Here is a 22,782-nt window from a genome sequence, read left to right on the forward strand (position 1 = left end):
GAGTTTTCAATTTTCCGCAAAGAAAAACAACAGCTCCCAGACACGGCAGATTGATCTATCGACGGAGATGAAAAAGTTGAGCAGTGAGCTTACTTCTAAAATCAAGACTTCCGACCTTAAGGTTAATGTGTTGCTGGTATGTTGCTGCAATATTAATAAAAAATTGCCTAGTTGGAAACCTTGGAAGTGTAAAAGTGTAAAAAGGCATTTTAAAATGTGAAAAATTCAGTGCTGTACCCTAATGAATCGACAGCTTGTGAAGAATACTGCCTCTCATTCCGACACCAAATCAAACATCGGAAAGATTATTTCCTCGTTTTATTTCTAACTCTTCTGAGTGATCTATTGTCAGTTAGTATTTCATCCTATTAGGTCACAAAACTAGTTTTAATAATTATTGGTCGTAAAGCTTGTGGAGAATCAAGAATTTACCAACATTAGTGGGATAACGGTTGATGTTGATACACCAACAGCTTTAGCCATTAAGTCTATTCTATATTTCTCTGGGTTGGTCAATAATAGCCTAGATGGATAATATATATATGTTGAATCGCCGCGTAGCTTAATATTCTCAATTTTTAATGAGCAGGCAATCTGTCGAAGGTTTATTGCCACATAACATTCATGGGGAAAGCAATAATTATTTTATTATAGAACTAAATCCGAGCCTAAATCACCAGTTTTCCTCTTAAAGCTGGGTCTCGGTTTTCCAAGTTCTGGGTCGAATCATAAAATTAAAACATTTACATTGCATTCATTTTTGTCTTGTTTTATCGTTTTTGGGACATAACGCCAAACACAATGTATATGAATCATATTGATTGATTATTTGACGCAACGCAAAGGCAATATCTCCAAGTTGCACTCTAGTGGCCAGATTATGTGGCGACAAATCATTTTTCGGTTTCATATGACTCAAATAAGTAATTTAAGTAACTATATTCCGGAAATATTCGATGATCATTTTTACAATTAAGATGTCCCCTACATCCAAATATTTTTGAAATCTTTGTAAAATGTGATGCGTGTTTGTAATACGATCCATAAACATATTCTATTGTCCAAAAGTTTAGATTTTTTTTTAAATTCAGTTTTGTAAACTTATCGATCCCCATTTAAAAATATTTTCAATTAATACTGATCCCTCCTAATATTTTGATCACTAAAGCAAACAAAGAAATGCAGATACGCCGTTTCATTGCTGTGAGAATTATCGCGTTAAAAAAAGTAAACAACCGGAAACTTAATCCAACACAACATCAAACCTAATCCTAGCGCACTTTCTTCAATTGGCGTGTCAGGGTTTTTTTTTACCTTTCAGGCGTTACCAGACACCCAAAGTACTTTGTTTACCATATCGGTTTTCCACATTTTTTTCTTCGCTTTAGTATTTCTTTTTTTTAATGTGGTATAAAGTAAAAAATTGAAGCAATTAGCATTAGAACAACACAGTATAATAAGTACTTTAAGCTGAGAAGAGTGTTCAGAGCGGGAAATTGAAAAAAAACTTAAAATATCGTGCAAAGGTGTTCACAACACTAGTCAAAAAAAAGAAAACAGGGTGAAATTATGATAGAAAAAGAAGCAGCCGGCCTAACACCACTACTCATCGTTAAGACGTCTTCATTATAGTCACCAATCAAGCATAATCGACGTTTTACTGCACCCCAAATTGCTGCAGCAGCCAATGAAGGGCGGGAGAGAAAAATCTCCACAACCAATGTCAAGAGATGCTTTCTTGTGTTGCTGGTCTTCGAGAATGATGTGGTGGCTAAAAAAACCTAATCCCACCATCGAATATAAGACATGTAGACTTAAACGGGCTAAAAGACAGAAAAACTGGAGCCAGGACCATCGGAATAAAGTTCTATGGACGGTCGAATAAAAATGTTAAATTTTTGTATTCAATAGGAGAATATTTGTCCGTCGATTTTGCAACGAAAGGACATCAGAAGTGTGCACAGTACCAACCGTCAAACATGGAAGGGGCAGCGTAATGGTTGTGGGTGTTTTGAGGGAGACCAAGCCGGGCCTCTTTATAAAATCGAAGAAATATTAAGAAAAGAAGATTATTTAAAAATCCTTCGGAAGCAAGCGATTACTTCTGACTTAAATCTTATAGGATCACCGTTTGTTTTTCGCAAGAGAACGGTCCTAAACACTCCTCAAACTCTACATGTTATCTAAAAAAACCAAAAGGCGCAAAAACCATAGAAATAATGAAATGGTCATCGCAGTCTTCAGATTTTTCACCAATAGAGTTGGCATGGTATGAGTTGGACAAAAGACTGAAAAATCGTTCTCCGTTTAGTTCTAATCAACTTGGGATCTTTCTAGGGAATGAGTGGACCCAGCTGACAAACGAATATTTCAAAAAATTATTAAAAAGAATGCTGAAAATTTGTGATCCAGTAATAAAAAAACAGAGAAGGTAATTTTGATGAATCCAAGCTATAACTTTAATTTTGTAAGTTTTCCTTGTTTATTCAGAACATTCATTTTAAAACTCCACTCAATGTTTATTTTATACTTTATTGCTGGTGTATTTTCATTCTGTACACTGTGTAACTAAAAATAATATTTTTTTCCTTCTTAAAACTTTTTATTTCAAGATCGTTAAGTGCTACGTACATATAACCAAAAACAATAGGGCACTTCTTCTTCTAAGATATAGTTCACGTTTAACTACTCAATAACTCGTTTACATAACACATACGAAGGTGTTTTCTGCAAATGGCATCGTCGTTTTATCTCATTTTCGTGACATATTGCCCAGGACGTGAAACTTGGAAGTTGCCAAAGAAAGTTAGCTCGAAAATTTGCATGTCAATTCTCCTTTGTCTAAACACGTGTACTACTCGTCCTTGTTTCTTACTCTTATTGGGTCTTGTAATCAAGTAACTTTGTTTCTACGGTCGCTAGTTTAGTTTCCTGCTTCCCCTCATAAGCGGCAAGTTGAAGGTAGACCTGATTCTACTAATTATGGCGGGAAATCATAATTTACGGCCGGGATTAGAACGGATGGGAAAAGTGGGCAAAACGAGAGGTCGGGCCATGTCGAATGGTCGAAGATTGTTTCGGAACGTTTTCGAAGAATCAGGTCGATCCCGAACGATCTTGACGTTAAATAGAACACTTTTAAGGCGATTGGACTTAGCAAAAAAATGAAGGAAACGAGTTTTGGTTTGGTCTAGCCAACGACAGACCCGTGGCTGATATTCGCAGGACCGGATTTTTGGCATCCCTCCAGAGACCAGTGTTGCCATTAGTTAAAAACGCTCACCCATTGGACTCAGTAACGATGTTTCTACGTCCTTGTCAGACTCCACGTCGGGCAGCAAATTGGCTCGGTTTCATTAAGCCGTGTTTATTTCATGTAAATTGGCTGAATTTCTTCGCAATTTTGCCATTCTGCCTTTTTGAACAAACGAAGAAGCCGCAAAGCAATCAACAAGTCAATTAGAGAGGCGAATTGAAGTTTTTTGTATCTGCCGAATAATTAAGCGCTCGAAGTAAACACGGGGGCTGATTTTAGATAATAATTCGGGAGTCATAATAAGTGGTGGCAAATAGGTCTTGTCATGCCTGATGTTTCCCTTTAATGCGGATGAAACAAACTTGATGAAGCGTGCTTGTTTTGCTTCGAGGGAACTGACTTCGAGAATTACTGATCATTCAACGACTAAAATTTTCAGGAGGGCATTCGTTGCATCTGGAACCATCAGACAGTCGGTATCATCATCATCGTGTGGAAAGATGGCGGAAACTGTTGAAATTGTAATGAACCAACGGCCAGATTGTGCGAGGTATAATGTTGCAGATATTGATAGGGCTGTTGACAGTTCAGAGGCACGGCTTAAGTTACTCGATGACATTATTACGATAATATAGGGAATCATTCTTCGCGGATGCCGACTCGGTCGTGATCATTAACGCTGTGAACGAACATTAACTACAAACTGGAAACGAATAACAATAGTTCCAGCTCACTTTTTATGCGCAGCGATGCGTGGATCGTCCATATCACACCGTGACAAAATTACTTTTATTGTTGTTCGTGATCTCTCGATTATCAATTATTACTATCCGCGTAAAAAAAAAAATGCAATTATTATTATTGTTCAAGTAGATCCGACCTTATTCTCGAACGAACCTTGAATTTAATGATTTTCAGGAATAAATCGATTTTGCTAGTGGTTGTGGCAACTGGACTGCCAGATTAAAAAATTGCAAATCTTTGGCACTCGATGTTTCATAGTATCTCCTCATTCCTAAAACACCTAAAACCGTTTCAAAGGGACTGACTGACACCTTATGGAATTTTTGCCCTTACACTTGGACATGTTATCGAAATTCTTTGAGTTTTAACTTAAAGTTTTACCATTTTCTCTATGCAAATTTAACAAAGCTTCGCGAGTCTGTGCGTCTAAACCCCATAAAACATTCAAAGGAACACGTCGATTGTTTCCTTTTTATTGTGCCTATTTTCGCGTCGAACATTTACAAATACATTACAGAGTTCATTAGGCAAGTAAAATATTTACACAGACCTATTTCGGAACAGATCGAGTCGACGTCTGATGACGAGCTCACGTTTCTTCTTCTGATGGTGAGGCGAGTACGTTACATTGAAAACCTACATGTAGATAATATGTACTATAAACATAAACTATAAACCTACTTATGTTAAGCATCGGCTCGGAAAGTGTCGGATCAGATCGACTAAGGTCGAACGATAAGTATTTATTACTTTGTAAGTACTGAAGACTATCGCGTATGTATCCGACAATCACCCTATACAAGCAATCGAAAGACATTCTTGTTGATGGAAAAATAATCGTCAGTAATGATGATTATTGTCTGCACGATGACGCATTTCGAAAATTGTTTTGTGCAAATCTGTTTCAAATTTGTTATATACGTTTAAAAACAACCTACTAACTATCAACTAATTTGCAAACTCCTTTTCAAGTCAGTTTTATGTAATAGTAGTGCCTAACCAGGACCCTACTGCTGTTATTACTAGCAAACCTTTAAAATAAAGAAAGAAAAAGCGGCATGAGAAATGATAAATATGCAAATATTTGGTCTTCACTATAAATGCTCATTTCCATATTGGGAAATGCAAGAATGAATGTCGTTAAAAAAACCTGTTCAGCCAAAATTACGCTTCGGCAATCTCTGATGTGAGGAGAAAATTACCAGGAAAGTTTTAATATCGCAATGATGTTGATAATAAAGACTGAACTGGTGTCAAAAATTCAATTTCTCTATAATGAAATATGACGTGATGCAATTATTACACTAACATTCAATATTATTTTAAAAATCTGTGGAATTTGGCAAATATAAGGTAGGGGTACAAAATAAGTTAGAATATCTTTAAAACGTCGAAATATAAAAATCCTTCTGAAGATATCGGAGAAAAATCTAACTAAACTGCGCGCCATTCCAAACCCAAATACTTAAAGGAATTTTTTTGGTAATTTTTTAAAGTCTCCTAATACCAAAACGGACACATGTATTATACAAGATGGAAAGAAATGCGCACAAAAAAAATTAAAATATAATATTGAAAATTAAACATGATCCTAACTTTATTTTTAACGTGGTTTTTAAAGGACCGCCTTCACTTTATCCCTGACGTACGGATCTAATTTTACATATAAATTACTACAAATTTTGAGAGTTTTAAAGAATTCTTAAGGTCGCTAAATTGTCAAAGAATTAATGGTGCAACTAGCTGAATTAGTAGTTAAAAATTCAGTGCTACTTTAATAGTTTCTTCCTAAAAATGGAGATGACGGCAATATTTGCAGATTGTTTTAGGCATGTTTTGACTGGTATTCTGTAACTGAAAAAATGGCTGTTAATTTAAAAAAGAAAATTTTTCCAATTTTGATGTATATTACAGGTAAAAATAAGTTTCTCCAGTTGAGTTATTTTTGCACGATTTCATAACTAAAAACTTCTTTAAGAGCGCAAAAATTTTCAATTTGGTTCAATGAATAGTTGTGCAATTTCCTGGGCGCATTTGTAGACAGAAACTTGATTTTGAATGATTGAAAAATTTATTAATTTAGTAAAAACAAAAATGAAAATTGATCAACAAAAAAGTCCCTGCAAAATCGATCAACGATATAGCAGAGGATACAGTCGCCGGCGGGGCAACTTTGTTTTTTGGCAACGGAAATTAGAACCAGTTTGGATACTCGTTTATCGGCGTGACTATTACGCGTTAGTCGCTCTAGAAGTCAAAGTCCGCACCGAAGGACCCAAGTTTATTTAAAATTCTATTATTGAGCCGGTGCGGCAAAACCTCTATGATTGATTGTCTTTTTTGTTCATATTGTTGTTTCACGGCTGCGACAATTAACTACTGGGCCATCGAGGATGATAACAGGTGGTCAACAAAACTGACCACACCAAGTCGGTACCTACCGAGAATAAAACTCAGGAAAAAAGGAAGCGTCCTCTTCGTAGGGGGGAGTGACGTTCAAGTACATAGCACTGTGTTCCAACATACTATTAACATAATATATCCAATCCAGAGACTATCACAGCACGGTTACGCACTGACTAGAACACTTGTCATTATTACAGATTCACGTCATTACACACAGCCACGATAACAATTAAAAAATCACTTCACAAATTTTATTTTGAAGTATATACCGGCTGCCAAGCAATGTCAAATCGCCTAGGCGACCGGTTGCCGACGGCGTCGCGACGTCGAAACAACTTTGGTCCGTCAGCTGACACTGAACCGCGTTCTGCGACCGTCGACGACTCAATGAGAATAATGAGTTCGGCCGCTTTCGCTGGGCCTCGGCCAACACCAGCGATAGCGTCGCGAGGTCCACTAATGAGGTTAGTAGGTCGCGGTGACGCTGACGGAGAAGAGCGAAAACAAACGAAGTGAGCGGCGACGCTGCAGCGTCGTGGCGGCGTTGCCTACCTGTGGCGCCGCGAATTTCTTTCGCGATTGATACTGACACGTTCCTAATACTCCATCAATCTTCAATCATTATTTCATCATCATAAGAGGAAAACATTTTCCACGATACTTGGTTTCATTGTTCCTTTACCTTAAAAAAAACCAATGTTCATGACATTGAAAAAATCTATTACATGGCAACGCCGCCTTGAGTTGCTATCTTGATTGCATCTGATTCTTTTTTGCGTTATGAGTCGACCTTCCAGTAAGGAAGGTGGATTTTTCGTCTTAAATAATTACTTAACTAAAGTAGAAACTCCTTGTCATTAAGTGTCTGCGATGACAGGGCTACTTCTCTTACCTCATATAGCGGGGATTCATCTTTATGAGGGAGAAGCAGGAGCGGTCTTTACTGCAGGGGAAAGTTGTCGGGACAAGGAAACTGTTGTTGACCCACGACACTCCCACGTTACTACTAAATCGGCAGGTATTGGATAATACTACTGATAGCATGGGTTTTATCTCTGGCAGTTAATGGTTACTTAAACGATTGTTACACCTAATTAAATGTTGTCAACTATATGTTTTATTTAAATTTCTATAATAGTTGAAGTAACAGAAAGATATGAAATTGTTGTGAAAAAATTTACAACTGAAAGTACATTTTTAATGTTAAGAAAAAAGACGAATTTTATGGAAAAATGTTCACCAAGTATCGATTACACAATGATAATTTCGAAGGTGAAAAATAGAGGTTTTTTTGTTTGATCGAATCGCTGAGTTATTTATTGCACTTAAGAACGATATATGATTAGTACTACACGCTACACATCAGAATGCAATAACTCGAATGAGAAATCTTTAGACGAAAACAAAATTGTTGGCAACATCTTAACGCGAGACCTTTTAAAATAACGACGTACAACATGTTTAATACATTAACAATTAAATAAACTTAGTTGAAACTACAACAAAACAATCATCAGACATGTAATATTTATAATTTATTTTGTAATGAATAATATACATTGATATGATATGATAAAACTATGCATTAAAATAGGCACCAATAATCAAAAACTTACTACTGTAACGGATATTGCAATAGAAAACTGACGGTTAGGATCCCAAATGATACTCCCAAAATCCCTTAAAACGAAGTTCCTCAAGATATCGCACTTTCAATAAATCAGAGTCGGCGATAATCCAATAATGCACGTTATCAAGTCCGTCACAGGGGACTCCGTCTTATAAACAGTCCAGAGCATAATTTGAGTATAGTCATAGAAAGGAATCCCGCTTATCTCAATACCAGAAGGTATGTACCAACAATTCTGGAGTTCCTGCGAATGCCCGCAACACCTAAGCAATTTTTATAATTGCAAAATGGGAGGCCCTTACAGGGGCTACAACTCTCATCTAGAAGCAAGAGAATCCGGGAACCAGAAGTATAAAGGGAGAACGAATAGGGACTTCGCTGCTCATATGTCGAAGTATACACGTAAGACAACCTATCAGTTGAACCTTCGACAGTCCGTATCTCATGTCTTTTCCTGAAAAAGAAGAATCCTTCGAATGAACTTTGGTTTCTGCGCATAACCCCTAAAGGTTCACATTGAGGGGAAAAAATAGATGGTACAGTATACCAATAGACAGTTAAAAAGCAGCAAGCAAAAGCTCAAGGTACTGACTGAGGGACCGTTTGACATTTAATGGCTCTTGGAATTTCGGCGGCTTTACACCTCCGATTTTTTGTAAATATGTACGTTCATTGCAGGACAAGAGGAAAAACAATAAGTTTTAGAATTTATGTGAAAAACAGTGGTATAGCAAATCTCTAAGTGAGGCTAAAAGTTTAAAAAATCCGTGAAATTGACCTAGGAATCATTTACGGTTAACATCTTTCAAGAATTCGTACACACTGCACCTCTGCTCTATTGCAAATATCCGCGCCAACTTCAGGGAAGAAACATTACAATTCCAAACCAAATAAATATCAGTGGTTGAAGCATGCCATCGGGCCATTACAAATTTTTAAAGGTTCACGTTGTTGAAATATTAAAGATTGTTTTGAAGCCTGTAGTTTTTACAAAGTTTATACTCATCAAAATGTGTGTTTTGCAACTAACACTATAATAATTGGCTTTTTAACTGCTGACAAATGAATTTCAGGCAGCATTACCAGGAGGATGGTTTCAGTGCAATAATAAAATAAAAGCTGAGTATCATTGTCTAGATACTTGATTTACAAAAACTCTACATAAATTCTCTTCTTGATGGTAATGTTAATTGTACTGTGATCTGTTGATCCATTGCTGTTAAAGGATATTTTAGTTACGCGCAATTTCCTGCCCAGTGGCACACTTGAAGACTAAGAAATAAATTATGTGAAGCGAGAACTATAAGGACTTGTTAACATTGAATTAAGTAAGTGCGACTGAAGACGGCAGCAATGAAATTGATAATAGAGCTCTTAAAATTAAAGCAAAAGGAAAAAAATACAAATTTCTTAAGAAAATAAAAATATGTTGTGGTTTTCAACGAGCCTGTATATTTATCGAAAACATTTTATTTTTTGCGACAAAACGTATTTCATAAATGACAACGAATTTTTTCCTTTGTAAAATTAATTGCCTTGGTGATCCGAATGTTTTAATAGTCTACATCACCGCGATTTTTTTGGTTCAGATTATCACGGTCTTACTATACAGGGTAAATATTTTTTCATGCATAGTGAAGAGATCTTCGAAACTAAGATAGAGAGTCGGTTAAATGGGGAACGGTTTGCAGTTTTGTGAGCTGAGTTTAAAGTTATATTTAAAGTTTAAAAAGAAAGTCATGGCTTATTAGATATTTACGGAAAACTAAAATAGGCCAAAAAATTAAAACGTCTATAGTCCCATTATTATCAATGGTATCAAAAATGTATAAATACAACAGTTGAAGATAACTCCTGTGCAAAAGTGTGTATATAAAAAAAGTGGTCATTTCCGAGATATGACACAAACTTATATTTTTTAAATGGAAACCATCTTAAAAATTAGGCCTATAAAATAGCATATTTTTCCCCTTTTTAATAACATAAGACTTGATATACTTATTTTCCAAACTGTCAAAATTATAGCATTTTTAACTGTTTTATTTAAAATAAGTGTATACTTTATCTTAGTTAACAGCAATAAACAACTGAAAACATCTTAAACACCCTAATATTATTTAATATTCAAGATACATATATAACTCAATTACAAAACTAAAAAAAAAAAAAAAATAGATACAACTAAAACGTCTACATTTACATAATATGCTCAATCATTTAATAAACAAGTACCTAAGTAAATAATTAATGATCATCATAAATAATGTTCAAAAAGTCTGCTATTTTTATTAATACACATTTGACACCTTTTTAAAATAGAGTTTGTGGCTTTCCCAACAAAACATTTATTAATATTACGACATGTCTCATTCACAGCTATTTTCAAGTCATCCATAGTTTTATCGGTTCTTTTGTACACTTTATTTTTAACGGTTCCTCATAAATAAAAGTCCAAAACTGACAAGTGAAGTGAGCGCGCGAGCCGTACGACTGGCCCATTTCTCCCAACCCAAGAATTAGAATAAGGTTGATCCAAAAGATTTCTTACCATTAAAAGATTGTGAGGAGGGCCCCATCATGTTGAAATCAATTTAGCATTTTAAATACATTTAAATTTAGGGTTTTCAGCATAGTATTTAAATCATTTTGTAAAAAGTTCAAATATCTTATGCCTATCATATTATTATCAAAAATATAGAGACCAACTATTGTCGAGCTAATAACACCATACCAAACGTTAAGGCCAAATTTGATTTGTGGTCTCCTCGGTTCAAAAACGTAAAGCTGATTTTTTTGACCATACATGTTCATTATGTCGATTGAACATACCAGCGTTTGTAAGTTCTGTTTCATTTGTCCAAAGGATCCAAAGGATTTTAAATGGAAATTGTGGATCATCCTGACACTTGGTTCTAAACCATAAACAAAACTCCATTCGCTTCATTTCATCACCAGGATGAAGTGTTTGGAAAACAACTAATTTATAAAGGTGAAATTTATATTTTCTCAACACGTTAGTAACAGTCCTTTGTGATGTGCTTGCAAGTTCGACAATCTCCTTCGTCGAACTAGATCGGTTTTGGTTTACGCAGGCCGAAACGTTTATTTGGAAAATTCATACATTTTATTACGTTCTTGTACTTTAGATTTCATAAAAGAACCGTACTCTCCTAAGTTATCATAAAATCTTTTAAATGTAGACAAACTGGGCTGAAGGTGATGAAAACATCTCTAGAAATACTGTTTTGCAGAACTCTTATGACATTGAATGTAACACTCTACAATATCGCGTTTTTCTAAATGAGAAAAAATTATTTTAAATCAAAGAAACAAATAAATTAGAAAAAAACTGCAAGATGTTAAAATGTTTGTGTAATTGTCAAATTATCACTACATTTAATCGTCAATTTTATTGTTTTCAAAGCTAACTTGGAAAAAAATAAATAAAAGAGTAAACATTTTTGGCACTTTTGAAAATAAGTATCTCAAGTTCAATCATTAAAAAGGGGAAAAAATATGCTATTTTATATAGTCACTTTTTAATATGGTTTCCGTTTAAAAAAGTGAAGTTTGTATAATATCTCAGGAGCGACAACTTTTAAAAAAAAGTTATGTATTTCATAACATTTGCAGAACAATTATCTACAACTTTTCTATTTACACAATTAGGATACCATCAATAATAAAGGTACTATAGACATTTTAGTTTTTTGGCTTATTTTGGTTTTTCATAAATATCTAGTAAACTTTAAGTTTTTTTGAAATTTCAAATATGGCTCAAACTCGGCTCACAAAACTGCAAACCATTCCCCGTTTAACCGACTCTCTATTTCTTTCAATTTCGAAAATCTCTTTACTATGCATGAAAAAATTCTCACTCTGTATACAACCATTGCAAGGAAATTTTTTGTGTACACTTCTCAGTCATCCACCCTGTATATGTATGCTCATAAAACTAGCTGATACAGCACCACCAGTTGAAAATCAACTGCAGCATTACCAACTCGAAAATTCTCTTGTTCATCCGCTCTTCCACTGCATTACGGAATTTTTTGCATCAAAACTCGTAAGTTAGCTCTTCAATGCGCCTTTGTTGTTGGAGCCCCAAGTAAAGACGTTTAAGTGCAAGTCATCCGAAGATGATGTATCACTGCATTGTACATTTATCAGGCCCGTACCGGCACCTTGTTTAAGTCATTGCTCATGCTCGCGCCATTGTCATTGCGCCTTGACACAGTGACATCGCAACATGTCGGGTTTTCTCTGTTTCCCTGACGGCTCGCAGCCATGAAAATTGTGACTCATTAAAAACGAATGTCCATTTAAGTGATGATGGAACATCTCGTTGACTATAATTGGCAACTTTCTTTTTAAAATGATACGTTATGATAATAATATAATTAGCATGTTAGCGAAATGGATCTGGGTGTACCATGAAAAACATGCATGTAGCAACGACGAATCGACGACGGCTCTGCTCGACTAAAGAGGGGCACTTCACGTGCCCGAGAAAATCGAAAGTTTGTTCTTCTTGCTAAGCCGTCCAACTGAACAGCGCCCACCTCATTCATACAAATTGGCAGCAGTTTTGTAATAAATTTCACTCTTCAGTCTAGATTTGATAATATCGAAGTCACTGCCGCGACGATTTTTTGCGTGGTCTTTATTGTGTTTAGATTCAAGGTGTTCCCCATAAAATTGGCCGAACGTGACCCCATTTCTTTGGGTGGCCGTTATATTTTGCTAATTTACATATTACTGAATTCAACAATCAGGTTATGACGCGTTAATAATAAATATTATTCAATAAGGTGCGTCTTAGAGTCGTGAACAAGCAGTAAATGCTCACAGTATTGGAAAAACGCATCAAAATAAATTGGAAATACCTCTGAGAGTTGATTAACTGTACTCTTCAACTAATTAAATGAACTATGATAAATTCAACGGAACGATCTTGACAAAATGTATTCCGGTTACTTTATCAGTTCTGAGTAGATTTTTAACGCTGCCTCTGTGTAAACTCCACTTGATTACTTTTTCCCCATTTTTTTTAGTACCTCAAGATAACCTCAGGTAATTCTCATATAACTACTACTTCTTGTAAAATACCTGTCACTACCCTCCAAGACTCTTCTGAAGGTTCCACACATCTCTGGTTACTAACCTGAAACAAGAATAACATAATGTACAAACATCGTAAATTCTAAGTAATATGTCTTTATAAGTACACTACATTATCAACTAAATAACATTTGATACAATGTAAATAGCTGATAACAACTTAATTACTTATAACTTTGGTTAAAAAAAATTGGTTTCTTATCAATTTAAACAAGGCAACTAACGTTGTTTAAAAGGTACGTGGGTATGAACGAAATAAAATCCAAGTAAAACCAAATATTTTGTTCCCACAGGATACAGTTGCACGCTATATGCATCGTCGATTTGCATAGCAAACGTCGTTTGCATAAAGAGGAGGGTTAAACTGGCTTCAGATTTGGGTCAATCAATTTGTTGTGAACCTCTTTATATGTACATGTAAAGTATGTAGCGCCAAAGTACGTGCCTTATTATTTAATCCCAGGTTAGCGTCCTCGCATCTGTGCGACGAGCTTTTAACATCAAAACTTCAAAGTTGCTTGTTTTTCGATGATATGGGTTGCAAGAGCAATTTAAAATATATCCCCCTCCCTCTTATCAAAAGTAATTGAGAAACTGTCAAAGGGAGAAAATTAACATGAGACGCCCAAAGCAGATGGTGTAAAGTCTTGCTCTTTGCGAAGCAATTATTGTTTTTTGATATAAACTCGATGTGGATGATTTTTTTGCCCGATTCTCCAAGTTTGAACCATTGCGGAAAATTCATATGCTCAGGTGCGTTAATTGGTAATTAGTAGCCAGGAAGTTTACCATAATAAAACAGATTTTAGTTGTTTTGGCTTGTGTTCAAGTTTACTACACTTTTGTCAGGTTTTCATAGTTGTATATTAATCGTAACGGTGGTAGTTAATAGGCGTTTAAATAAGATGAAATGAGACTGACATAGTGAGCTTCTTGATTCATTTATGGGCGGGATGCAGAAGCAAAAAAGTGACTTATAGTACATTTCCTAAATCATTCCTGTAACTTTGCCACCACAGAAGGCCTCCTTAATGTCCCAATGTTTGCCACGTCCTGGATTTTATGGCTTTCCCGTCTTTTGATGTGGGATGCCTGTTTATTTGCCCCAATGCATTCTAAACACACTGTCCGTTGTTGAATCAAAATATTCAGCGATTCATCTTATGTATATATGTTTGTCTATATTCAGAGGACTTGTAAGCAAATACGGGTGTTTTTGATTTGCAGTCTGCAGATGCAGTCCGGTCTCAAAAAATCCTGATTCAGCTGTAGCCCCCCTTGTCAAAGGGGCATGAGCTTCAACTCTGGCGTAACTTTATAACGTGCGGCCCTTTTAACTTTTTAACAAATTATTATTTTTGAAAAATAAAAAAGCAACATTAAATAGGATAAAACATACTATCTTTTAACATTTGTTTATTCTTCTAAATATTGCTTACGTCACCGGTAGGGAAAAACGTCTATTTAAAAAAAATTGGAACATGGATTGAGTGACACCTCAAATTAAAGGTATGTCAAAACTACATTCAATTGTGTAATGCGATTCAAAATCTATCAATTGCTTTTTGAGAAAAATAACTATAAATTGCGTAAAAAATGCAATACAAACTCAGTTAAATAGTACGTAAACAATGAAAGAACTTATTTGTTGATAAGAAATTGGTTTGTTTTTGATTTTATGCTTATAAACAATCTTTGATTATTTTTATTTATTTATTTATTTATTCTTGTTTATATTTTTTTAGATAACCAAAGACGGTTTATGAGCATAAAATCAAAAACAAATCAATTTTTTATCAACAAACAAGTTTTTTCATTGTTTACGTAGAATTTAACTGAGTTTGCATTGAAGTTTTTATGAAATTTATAGCTGTTTTTCTCAAAAATTAATGGATAGATTTTGAATTGCAATACACCATCGAATGTAGTTTTGAAAGATCTTTAATTTCAGGTGTGATTTAACCCATGTTTGAATTTTTAAAAATCGGCCATTTTGCGCTAACAGGGACATAAGAACATTTTTTAAAATTAAATAAGTACATTCCTCGGAGACACTGAACAATCAGCATAAAAACTATTTGTTAAGGAAACAACGATCTATTTTTTCCACAAACTATTTTACTACGTTAAGATGTGTGCAAAGTTTTTCCCAATTACTTACTTTTCTGAAGAAGCCAGCTCGAACGGTTTGGTTAGCTTGAATCGTCTATATGTAAATCTGGACATCAAGGTAAACAACATTTAAAAAAATAAACGTCAAAAGATGGCATTTTTTGTTCTCTTTTATGCTGCTTTTGAATTTTTAGAAAATAATAATTTATTACAAAAATAACGGGGAGGGGGACAACTTAGAGCCGCACGGTATAGATAAACCGTTCGTTATTATAGCCATAAATATGTATTGTATACTCACTTACCCACAAGAGCCATCGAGCAATAAAATAAAGACCTACTCGGGTATACCGTTAAAACAATAGGCCCTCTCTGTTGCACTGGTGGTGGGTCGCAGTAGTGCAAATGGTTGGAAAATAGACGTACCACGGGCCCATTCACGCCGCAACATTAACATACTGGGTGTGAAGCGAGCACCGTTAGAAATCGAATGCCGTTTGGCTACATGGTTACTAGAACTTAGGCCCGTTTATGGGTTAGTGTGATATCAGCTCCGAATTTGAGGGCTTTTTACGTAACGCTTTATCAATAGTTTTCTAACACCATTAGGTGCAATTATTTAAATAAATGTTGTCACATTAGGACTGAACAAACGGAATACTGATTTGGTTATGCTGGGATTAAACCTATTTACTTTTAAACTGTTGTTTTAAACTAATTTAAAACATTGTGTTTAAACTGCTTAAACATAGTTTAAAACAGCACATTACAAACACTTTGTGTTCATAAAAAATAGATTCCGAGTATACTGGGACGGGGCTAATCATTCTGAAGGTAAAATTGCAGTAGCCTAATATCGATTATCGAGCAAATTGTAGTGTCCTAGGTTTTATGCTCAGAACTTCAGCAATAGTTAGAAAAATACATTATAAAGTGGGTTGCTCTTATAATATGGGTCTTCTATTTCTTTACACACAAATGAATTGAAACTGTTTGTTTACATCTTAGTTTACACGGCGCAAACAAGTTTACAATCAGCGGGCATTGTTTTATTTTTACGGCCTGTCGCGCTCACGGCAACGGACCGTTAAGTTACAATAACGCCCGTCGCTCTTAGCAACGGGCCATAAAATCAAAATAACGCTTGTTAACTCTTTAAACGTTTTTAATCAAATAACTCAGTATAATATTATTCCATTTGCATGTAGACGATTAAAAAATATCATTTGTGAATAAAACGTTATACGGACAACAGGCCGAATAAAAGATTAGGCCCTTGACCGAATAAAGGTCCTCTGCTTGGCATTGCGTCGCAAGTTTCGGCAGCGGGTCTAATTATCTCACAGTTGTTTATACGTAAATAACTATTATTCAACTTAACAGTGACAAATGAGTTCAAGATATGATTTGAAGGGAACATTTTAAAGTTATAAAAATTAAGGAAAACCTAATCAGTTCATAGTTTGCAACTATGTAGATTTCAAATTTATTTTTTTATACACCCGCAGTGAATATGTATTGGCCTTGGTTCACACTTGTTTGCGTAACGGTTATGCGTTACTGAGCCAAATAGGTAAACTAATTAATATATTTTAAACAAAAGATCATAGCGTTTTACTAATTCTTTGTATTGCAGGAATTATGAGAATGATGGTTTTAACAGACAGGTCTAATCTTTTTTTAATTATTGTAGATCCACCCTTATGGAAGAAGCCCTTTCGTGTGTCTCTCCAGATAGTACGCTCTAGACAAACAAATTATGGATGGTAAAAGTGGGCCTGACCCCCAAAAAAGCATCGCTCTGTAGAAGAAAAAAAAAAATTTTGAGATGTCGAATGTTGACCATCATATTCGAAAGAAAACATTTCATTGAACTATCTCAAAAACGAAGAGCCTTTCCACATATGTATGCTTATATAAATGTCAAAGTCCGTGGCAGTGTAAACTGGCTCACCCTATAAATACGATAAAATTTTCACACTTTACTACAGGAGTCGTTCCATCCATTTTGGGACACCCTCGCATGAACAATCTCTATAATGGGTAAATAAAAGCCGTTTTAGTATTACCTACATATGTCTCTAATGACCTTTTCCGCATCAAATGGCATTGCTGATTGATTGGACTCCTAAAATGGATTCAAATTCGCACGGCTGTCGTCCTGTTACAAATGTAGCTTTTTATGGAAATGCCGTGGCATGTGAATGATGTGATATTTCGTTGGATATATACGCATGTGTATGCTGTAAGCAAACGGCGAAGATATGATAACGTGGAACAATAATAATAATTCATCTACAAAAAGGTCAACTTTAATTGATATCTCGACGTCGCTTAATAATTTCGAAAGTAGAACTGTGTAGTGACTTTATACAACCGCGTTAATTGACTTAGTTTTACATTGTTTGATAGCGGATAGTTAATTGCATAAAGTAGCTTGTAAATAAAGTCGGAGCCACTACGTATCTTAGTCCGTCCAATTTGTCTTTTGTTGTCAAACGTACCACGGTGTATAGCAATAATTACTATACGTCATCGACATTGTCAGTAATTTGTATGCGATGTGCCGACGAATCCTCCGAGGATAAAGCGGTATATTACATGCGTTGTGCGGATGTCCTACTTTTGCCAGTGCGATAACAGGTTATTATAAACAAAACCAACAATTCCGTGGTAATCATGATGACAACAGGTGACGACGATTGGCCACGTATATAAATAAAATAGCAACCACACAATTTATTGATATTATGTATGCATCAGCTATGTCGAAGCTGCAGCTGATGTACATTTCGGCTTATTTGTTAAGAATCCTTGGTGTTGCCATGTTCGCAATCAAATTACTTTTTGCTCTAAAGGAATGACAAGACTGATTTTTTAAGCTGAATCACTGGTGATAAACCGGAAAATGGATTACAATGTTTTCTTTTTTGTTTGTTGCTACATTTTATATATCTTTAAAGTATTATTTCTAGATCACATTTACAACACTTTACACATACTCGGTTTTCCCCACTATCTACGAAAGTACTGTATAGAAACTTAGAAATGTCATATCGTTGAATCCCATATAGAGTGTGAACACTCTGTATATGGGGCTTGAAATCTATTTTTATGACTTGTTATCTATACTATATCAAAACACAACAAATATTTTAAAGGCTTTGAGCTGATTACATATTTTTAAAAGTTGAAGCTTCCTACTCATACCAGATCCCTTATGCATAAACTTAATTATTGTTGTCGGTAAAATTTGAACAGTTAAAAAACTTTTTCTATACGCATATGCCATGTGTTACGACTTTGATGTCTATACTCGTCTCTCAGCCAGTGACTTGAAAAATCATAAGAAGAGAAATTATGCACATCCAATAAAAATGGCGTCAAACGAATGCGATATCCATGGCAGTAAAGAGCCAATACGGCCCGCGATGATTGATAGTCGATGATTCAAAGCAAACAAGCTGTTTGCGCCGTGTAAGTTATTTGTAAACGTCAAATAAATCAATGACCGATAAATCAATCGATTGCAAAACCGCCGAGCGCGAAACGGACAAGAGATCGCATAGAAAAATATTCATTTTTCCCAGATCTGATTTACTGCCACAATACCGTCTAAACCAACAACAATAAATAGCGAGCTTCCGCAATAAACGTCTGGATTTGCTATATACAGAATCAGGACGCGCAAGGTCGGATAAAGGGCCTGGTTGTGCATGCAGCTCAGTGAGCTTTTCTGTTGTTATACGCTTGCAGTTTACATAAATATAACCGTAAACTTAGATGGTTTTTATAAAAGAGTTGTGAGCCAGAAGCAATGCAACGCTTGACGAAATCCAGGGCAATTGACTGGCATTTCCGGTGGCGATGGTCTAACGCCCCTGTGACTTGGCCAATCACCGGGATGCATACGAGAGCGTTAGCAAATTGCGCCGTCGAACAGCTTGAGTGCGTAACTGGAAATGAAATCGACACAATCCGGGTTCAGGGGGACTCGAACCGCTGCAGGATCCCCCGCACCAAAAGCCGCGCTGTTTACGTCGGATAAAATAAACCGAGCGTTCGTTGCCTCGGAGCAGAACTTCAGGATAATGCACTCCATGTTTACATTCTGGTGCTGCTTCGGGACATTTTGATTTTCCCTACAAGTGCGTTTTACGAACTTTTCGACCGCAAAATTTGGCGGCAAACGTTCAATGAGATCCGATCCACGTGGACCGAAAAAGGTGGGGGAGAACGTTGATAGGGCGGCGGCTTGATCGGCCGACCTTGACCCTGGAATAACCTGCCCCACGGCCGCAACGACATCGTTCGATAAGAGCGGGCCGGAGCCGACATCGATCGTCCCACCTCCACCACCACCACCACCACCATGATTGCCACGTTGTCGCTCCACCTTTGGCCCAACGCGATCCAGAAAACAAACAAGACCATTAATTCAGCGGGACATCCAGGGATAGGGCGAGAACTAAATATAGAGCGCGTGGGTGGTTAGTTAAATGAGACAACTGCGGCAACGCCGCCGGACTGATCGTACGCAATTTTGGGACGGTGCGTGCAGAAGCATTTTCACATTTCCCTAACAATTGTTGTCTGCTACTGCGTGATGAGGGGGTTCTAAGAATGTACAGGAAGAGGTCCGGGTGCGAGGGCGGCGATATGTATGTCTGGATCTCTTCCAGACGAATGGCTTATTGATCACGATCTCCCGGTGTACTTTCCAATTTCTGTCAATCAATTCCGGTATGTATCCGAGGAGGGACATTCGGCACGTAAATATGAAGAGCGAATCGATAGCTAAGAGAATTTCTCCATTATAGATAAAGGAGGGTCCCAAAATGACAACGATCCGCATGTAAACAACGATCGGTCGACGTGGTCTCGTCGCCTTGCCAAAATCCATTAGGCCGTCTGGCCGAGCTAGAAACACTCCCTCGTTCCCGATAAATCACTTAATCCCGAGGGAGCGGGCCGACGAGGGCTTGTTTAGGAACTGTGGCGTTGTGTAACGGCTGAACTCGGGATTACGTGATATCGCATTATCCGGTTCGTGTAACTATACGAACGGTCATAAAAAGACACTTGAAGTTTACCGTATCATCTGTCAAAAAGTAAAAATTCTTCTCAACATTTGTGTCACATGAGTGATAAGAATTTTATTCCGTATTGGTGCTATAGCTGCATCTAAACGAGCGACTTTGTTTTTTAAATTCTGTACAAGTTACATTTTAGTTTTATTAAGGTTTCATTGTCGATTTTAAAATCATTTACGTTATATACAAGCGTCCACAGAAATAAATTTGTTTTCTTTTCAAATTGAATTTCCTTACGTTTTTCATTTGCCACTCCACAGTAATGTGAAAGCATATAAGGGTAAATCCCCTTACATTACATATGAATGCATATATCAATAATGATTTTCATTTTCCGAAAAAGAAGTGGCATACCAGTTTTCTCTTGAAAAATATTCAATGACCTGTTGATATTTGTGCCAGTGGTAGGCCTTTCCCATGTGTTTAAAAGCTCACAACTTTTCTGTACCCCAGTATATTCATAATTAGAATTTACAGTTGGACTCTTCAATTCTTTCTAGGTGAATAAGGTATACATACTCTGTAGATCTCGCTCTGACAACTCGTTTTTCCAGATATTTATATTTATGTGTGTTAATACGCTACAAAGGCCATAAGAAACTGAATGTAGTGCCGAATGTGTGAATGAAGATGATTTTTTTATAACTCTGAATATGTAAACTGGCCGATAGTTACAAACTTTATATACTTTAGGGCGCCTAAGACATAATTTTAGAATTATCCTTGAAAGTTCCAATTTAATTTAAATTTGAATGTTCTGTCCTGCATATTAAATTTATATCAATTTTGCTTCAGAGTTATATTAAAAATCTAAAAATAATTTTCGACTTTGCCACCCCGCATTTTGGTTATCAAATTTTCGATATAAGAAAATTCGGTTAAATCTTAATATTTCTATATAAGGAACCTGTGATTCAGTAATAGACCATCATATTATGGGATACCCTGTATAAGGAGACATGAAGGTTTCTATTTACTTAAGACTTTGATAATAGAAAATTTAACGTTAAAAATTTAAAGTGGCTATTTAAACAGGTGTATGGCTAGTTAAACAGGTTCATATTTTGTTTACATAACCATTTAATAAATGTTATAGTAACGATTACTAGAATATTTTTAATAAGTGTATCTAAAACGTCATCTCTCTTATAGTTCACTCCTCTCATAAACAAGTTATTTCCCAATTTATGTAGTGCGTTTATAGAAACTGCTTCAGACATTATTACTTATTGATTCCATCGCATTCAGGTTGGTGCGTGAAAAAGTGTATTTTTGTGTAAACAAGCAGGTGAAATTTACAAAGAGATAATTAGTACCTGATTTAAGTGCGGAATCTCTTCATCTTAAAGGTGTTCGCCCATATTTTTGTGCAATAACTTTTGCGTGCCTTTAAAAACCATGCACTTATTTTGCCGAATCTTTGAACCTCTTGCATTTTTTAGAAGCATGACCGGAAAATAGTCACGTTCACAATAAAAATTAGCGCACAGCAGCAATTTTGTATTGTATGCCTTCAAATGTCCATTACGAAATTTTATAATCACATATGATTTTTTACGGCTTACACATTAATGAATCATACATTGCCGAGAGAAAATGAAATATACTTTAAATTGACTATATGGTAATAGCAGTAACGGAAACGTTTATACAACTCCTACAAACTCGTACAAAACCGCAGTTTACCTCTGAAGAGCTTATATAGTAATCCCTACTCTGTTGCTAACACCGACAGTAACAAACCTACAAGTTATTTAACATATCTAAACAGAAGTTACCATAACTGTTAGAAATGCCCTATTTAAAAGCTTTAAAAGGTATATAACGGCAATCAGGATACTTACTTTTGCAGTATTACGCAAACATAAGTTTTGTACGAAGGTGAGAAACAAAAGCGTTTATTGGGAAGAAAGCATAACATAAGTCAGGTTCAAGACAACAGTAACACAAATGATTTTTTTCGATTAGTATGGTTTTAAGTTGGGTTGAAAGAATGCAAAGCTTTATTTGTCAGCTGCCCATTAAACATTAGGAAACAAGGAGAACACTGAGATATTAAAACAAAAAATATCTTTCGCTGGAAGTATACCAGTTTTAATTAAAACAATGCCAATTGGAGTTGCGTAGCAACTTAAATGAGTTCGGACAAAGGCAGTTAGAGTTGGGCCACGTTTACAATTATTACGACTACCGTAGTTCTGACAGTTGCCGGCACAAACAGCCAACTTGGGCCAGATATTTAATTCACAGCTGGAGACGCAATTTTATCCTCCAGATGGAACGACTTTAGTCCACTTAGGAATGAGTCGTTAAATGTAACGAACTTCCCGTCCAGCGTGACTCAATGAGAAACGAAGAAATCTGTCAAAAACCGTACAGAGGGCGAATTGCAAAATCACGGTGGTTTTTTCGTGCTATTC

The 22,782-nt window shown here is 35.9% G+C and overlaps 1 protein-coding gene across 3 annotated transcripts in view; it reads right to left on the reverse strand.

Annotated features, from left to right (window-relative positions):
* The window catches only part of tai (taiman), a 77,809-nt gene that overhangs the window by 42,177 nt on the left and 12,850 nt on the right, over window positions 1-22,782 (reverse strand). The window contains exon 1 of one of the 3 annotated variants that reach the window (XM_066402579.1): window positions 6,442-6,802. The exons of the other annotated variants lie outside the window; for them this stretch is intronic. Coding sequence (XP_066258676.1) covers window positions 6,442-6,524 — 83 coding nt within the window. The 5' untranslated portion in view covers window positions 6,525-6,802. Of the gene's footprint in view, window positions 1-6,441; window positions 6,803-22,782 lie in introns of those variants that run through there. 3 annotated transcript variants of the gene reach the window in all.

Source organism: Euwallacea similis, chromosome 26 (assembly GCF_039881205.1).
Source record: "Euwallacea similis isolate ESF13 chromosome 26, ESF131.1, whole genome shotgun sequence".
NCBI classification, from domain to species: domain Eukaryota; kingdom Metazoa; phylum Arthropoda; class Insecta; order Coleoptera; family Curculionidae; genus Euwallacea; species Euwallacea similis.